The sequence below is a fragment of the Hyaena hyaena genome, unplaced genomic scaffold (genome assembly GCF_003009895.1).
Source record: "Hyaena hyaena isolate Hyena2069 unplaced genomic scaffold, ASM300989v1 scaffold_1279, whole genome shotgun sequence".
NCBI lineage: Eukaryota > Metazoa > Chordata > Mammalia > Carnivora > Hyaenidae > Hyaena > Hyaena hyaena.
The window spans coordinates 363,801-368,552 of record NW_024081909.1 but is presented as its reverse complement, the minus strand read 5'-3'; the positions used below and the strand labels follow the sequence as shown (position 1 = coordinate 368,552).

The 4,752-nt window shown below is 48.7% G+C and overlaps 1 protein-coding gene across 1 annotated transcript in view; it reads left to right on the top strand.

Moving 5' to 3' along the window:
- The first annotated feature begins 482 nt into the window (after positions 1-482).
- STAC3 (SH3 and cysteine rich domain 3) overlaps positions 483-4,752 on the top strand; it is a 6,870-nt gene continuing 2,600 nt past the window's right edge. Inside the window, 6 exon segments of the mRNA XM_039223127.1 lie at positions 483-992; positions 1,229-1,493; positions 1,740-1,837; positions 2,048-2,120; positions 3,021-3,118; positions 4,421-4,435. Of these exon segments, the coding sequence (XP_039079058.1) occupies positions 927-992; positions 1,229-1,493; positions 1,740-1,837; positions 2,048-2,120; positions 3,021-3,118; positions 4,421-4,435 (615 nt within the window). The 5' untranslated portion in view covers positions 483-926.

Genomic DNA, 4,752 nt, shown 5'->3' with positions numbered 1-4,752 from the left:
CTGTCATTTCAGCTCTGACACCAAGGCGAGAGACTAGGAGGTCTACAAAGAACGCCTGGGTAGCCGCTGTGAGTACAGAGGGTACTGGGGGGGCTTGGCCCCCAAGGAAGAGGACCAGTCGTCCCCCAGCATCACCATCAAGACCCCAGGGGCTCCTTCTTTTCCTCCACAGACTGGGCTGACTTAGGGAATCCCAAACGTAAGTTGCCTCTTCGTCCCCTGTCCATTGCCAGGACTGCTTCCCCAGTCTGTAGTCTAGTCAACATCTTCGCTTCTCTCTTGCCTGTGAGTAGTTAGGGTTTTAGAAGCGAAATTATCACTCTACTCCAGGACAAGAGCTAGGATTGGAGGGTGGGGTGGGGGTGGGATCAAGGGAATGGAATAGTAAGGGAAGGGAAGGCTCATATTACTCTGAAAACTTAAAATAGCTGAGGACTGAGGTAGGCTGGGAACTAGGCCCTGGGCCCCAGGGAATCAAGAAAGGGGTAGGGGAGCACAAATGTCCCCAGCCCAGCCCTCCAGGCACGCTTATGGACACACCCATTAAACCTCTTGAAGAAAGGGGGCCTGGGAAGGTGTGCCACATCTCAGTTGCCCACAGATTCCCAAGATACACAAACTAGGAAAGTCCCTAAACCACGCAGCTTTGAGCACCATGTTGGGGCTGTGAGTTTGGGTTGCCCCTCAGGGTGGAAGGATGGGTATCTGTTTGAGGAACTGGTTGGGAAGCTCTGTAGTCTGTTGCACTTCTCTCTGGACCTCCGTGGAATCTTTCTGTTCGTAAGCCTATCCAGGGATTTCTGTTTAACCAAACTCCTCCCAGAGTCTCCCTTTCAAGGACCACCCTGCAGTGAGGGACAAGAATTAGGAAAGGAAGAATGGCAGGCAGGGATTAGATTCCACAGTGGGATCCACCCTCTTGCAGGATGACAGAAAAGGAGGTGCTGGAGTCCCCCAAGCCCTCCTTCCCAGCAGAGACTCGGCAAAGTGGGGTGAGTCTGGGCCTCTCACCACTGGGTGCGGGGAGCTGGGAAGCCACTGCAGCCCTTGCAGAATGCTTGAATTGATCTCACTTATATGTGACTCATTTACTGTCAGAATGCCAGCCAGCGCCCCGTGCCCAGGCTAGAAAAAGGTTTAGCTTCAGCCTTACCTGCTCTATCTAGAGAGCATGATGGTTCTTTTAACTTTGGGTTTCCTCCCCTCCCTGCTCCCTTCCCTCCCTCAGCTACAGCGCCTGAAGCAGTTATTCAGGAAGGAGTCTCCTGGGACGAAGGAGATGGAGCTTCCCCCAGAGCCCCAGGCCAACGGGGAGGCAGTGGGAGCTGGGGGTGGGCCCATCTACTACATCTATGAGGAAGAGGAAGAAGAGGAGGAGGAGGAGGAGCCACTCCCAGAACCTCCTAAGCTTGTCAATGATAAGCCTCACAAATTCAAAGATCATTTCTTCAAGAAGCCCAAGTTCTGTGATGTCTGTGCCCGGATGATTGTGCGTGAGTCACGAAGGGAAGCGGAGAGAGCGTGATTTGGAAGGCAGGAGGCGGAGGGGGAAAGGGCTCAGGAGAGGAGCGTTGTGTAGCGAGCAGACAGGCTGTGGCAAGAGGGGGCTTTAGGAGAACACTATTAGACTCAGAGTGTCGGGTCCTAGACAGAAAAGGGACCCGAGAGCGAGTAGCAGCACTGGTACAGAGAGAAGGGCAAATCAGGAACCTCACCCACATGTTCTTCCCTCTCCCAAGTCAACAACAAATTTGGGCTTCGCTGTAAGAACTGCAAAACTAACATCCACGAACACTGTCAGTCCTACGTGGAGATGCAAAGATGCTTCGGCAAGATCGTGAGTAGGCTCTGGGGAGCGAGGAAGCAGCAGGGAGGGGACATGTTGCCAGCTCCCCCCTCCCGTCCCTCCCAAGTCATCATATCCATTTCCCTGCTTTTCCTTTCTCAGCCCATCTCTTATTCTACGAAGAAGCTGCACTCGTGGGACAGATGGGGTTCTGGGCCCTACCTCACTGTCTCTAATGCTTTCTCCCGTCCCATCCTACAGCCCCCTGGTTTTCATCGGGCCTATAGCTCCCCACTCTACAGCAACCAGCAGTACGCTTGTGTCAAAGATCTCTGTAAGTGCTCCACGTGGGACCCAAGGGAGAGGGGAAGCCTAGAGATGGTTCCAGCACCATCTCTAGATTTGGAAGCCAAATTCTGGCACAGAAAGCTTCTATTTCCCATGGTTCTTTCTCAATCTAATATTTTAGCCATCCTGAATACAGAGTCCATATTCCTATGCTGGAGCTGAGGGAGATGAGATTAAGCTAGCGCTCCACACAGCTAGCAGGAGACAAAGCCAAGACTGAAACCCTCACCTGCCTCTCTTCAGACTCCGCTCTTCCTACATAATGCCATTTCTAAGCAAGGGCAAGGATTCTAGACCATCCTCGTCCTTCTTACAGAATAATACCAGTCTCAGGGCTAGACCAAGAGCTGCGGGCATCCGGGGCAGATCATAATTTGGCAACTCTTACAAAACGTATTCGTTGACAATTTACTCAACATTTATTTGGAGGAGAGGCTGAACTGTGTGAGGAGCATGGGTGGAAAAAAGAAGAACCCACTGGTGGCAGCACCCCAGCTTGCACATGCCACTCAGCGGAACAAAAGCCAGCAGTTAAAGGACCACTCTCCTTAGAAGGAGAATAGTGATTGTGAGCATTCCCCAGCTCCCAAGCAACTTGTTAGCACAGTTGTCTGCCCGACATCCTATAATGCTCCACCTGGAAGGAGTGCTCGTAAGTATTTTTCTCCATCACATTACATTTCCAGCGGTGTTTTTAGAGCTCTTTATAGATTGATGACCTAGGTATGCCCAGCTGACCCTTCCCTAGTCCTACACGCACACATATGCGCACACACATTCTCTCTCTACTTAATCCCGCCTCTCCCTTATTTAGGAGGTCTCTCTTTCCTCCAAGCCTTTCTCTGCTTCCCCAGTAATGGCTTCACTCTTCTACCCCTCCCCCTAGCTGCTGCCAATCACAATGATCCTGTGTTTGAAACCTTGCGCACTGGGGTGATCATGGCAAACAAGGAACGGAAGAAGGGACAGGCAGATAAGAAAAACGTGAGCACCATACCTTCCTCCTGAGGTCCCCTCAAGAGATCGCATTGGAACAGTTGGTCATATCTCCTTTCTGGAAAGCTGACAGAAGCTAGGGATTCTCTTCCCCTAAAATTGCAACAGACAAATTTTTTTGCATGCAATCTTAGAGGGCCTCTGGTTGAGAAATGCCATAGTGTGTAAGTTCTTCAGAAAGTCCCTTCTGAAATTGTCAGATTAAGCACCATAACCAACTGAAGGCTAGGCTCCAGGCTCCTGGCATTGCTGGACGACAGAGGCGAGAGCTATGCTTTTTGGACTTGGGGAAGAGAACTTACCATGCCAAGTAATCAGAATTCTAGAGCTGTGAAGGGCCCATGAAGGTCCATGAGGAGTCTCTGAATATTATCTCATCTGACTCAATTATTTTATAGATGAGGAAACTGATGCTCAAGACCAGCAGCCAAAAGCATCTTCATTTCCTTTTGTAAGAGGGTTACTAGACTGGTAATGCCATAGACTTGCCTCGAGTCTGCCGAAAAATTTGTTAGCATATCCTTATATCTTTCTGGACAACCAGGATGGACTGATGTGGGTAACAGTTAGATGGGGTCCTAAAACTGGATGAATGACTGTGCCCAAAGGATCCAGGTTCTTTAGGGAGTATCTGGCTAGAGGGAGATTTCTGATACCTTATAAGCATGATTTGGTCCTCAGTCGTCACCTGTGGTTATTTTTCTCACTGATGCAAATGGTATTATCCCTTAAGTTCATGGGAAACTTAGGAGGGAAAACTTAGATGCTGAACAGTATATTCAAAAATCTTACAGACTGGAAGAAAGACCCAAAACCAATAATTTGAAATTTTGTCAGGAAAAATGTACATGTCTGTTCTTGGATCAAAAAATCAATTGCACAAAAACAGAACTAAGGATTAGCCTCAGAGTAGTTGATATGGAGGTTGGGTGTAAGTTAGAGATTTATGTGGAATGAACTGTAACTTACAAGGCACTAGCAATGTCATTTGACTGCTTCCAGAAAGGCAAGCACACTTGGGTTCTCTTAAGGGAATTAGAAAAACTGTGTTACCATTTTTCTCTTACACACTGGAGTATTTTTAGGAGCAGACATTATAGTAAAAAACCTGGAATCAGGATCATAGGGGAGGGGGTAATTTGAAGGGACTGATAAAAGAAGAATATATGGGGGGTGCCTGGGTGGCTCAGTCAGTTAAGCGTCCGACTTCGGCTCAGGTCATGATCTCACGGTTCGTGGGTTCGAGCCCCACATCGGGCTCTGTACTGACAGCTAGCTCAGAGCCTGGAGCCTGTTTCGGATTCTGTATCTCCCTCTCTCTCTGACCCTCCCCTCCTCACGCTCTCTCTCTCTCTCTCAGAAATAAATAAAACATTAAAAAAAAAAAAAGAGAGAGAGAGAGAAGAATATGCAGGAAGGACTTACCAGCTAGCTTCAGACCTTTAAGGGGACTATGTTCCAAATTGCTCCAGAGGCCAAATCAGTACCAATTTACTAAAAGTTACAGGGAGACTGACATAGTTTTAATTCAGGGAATTGCCCTCAAATTGCATGAGCTTACTTTGTATGGTAGTGAGCCCCTTGTCATTAGCTACATTCAAGCACAATATGGATGGTCCACT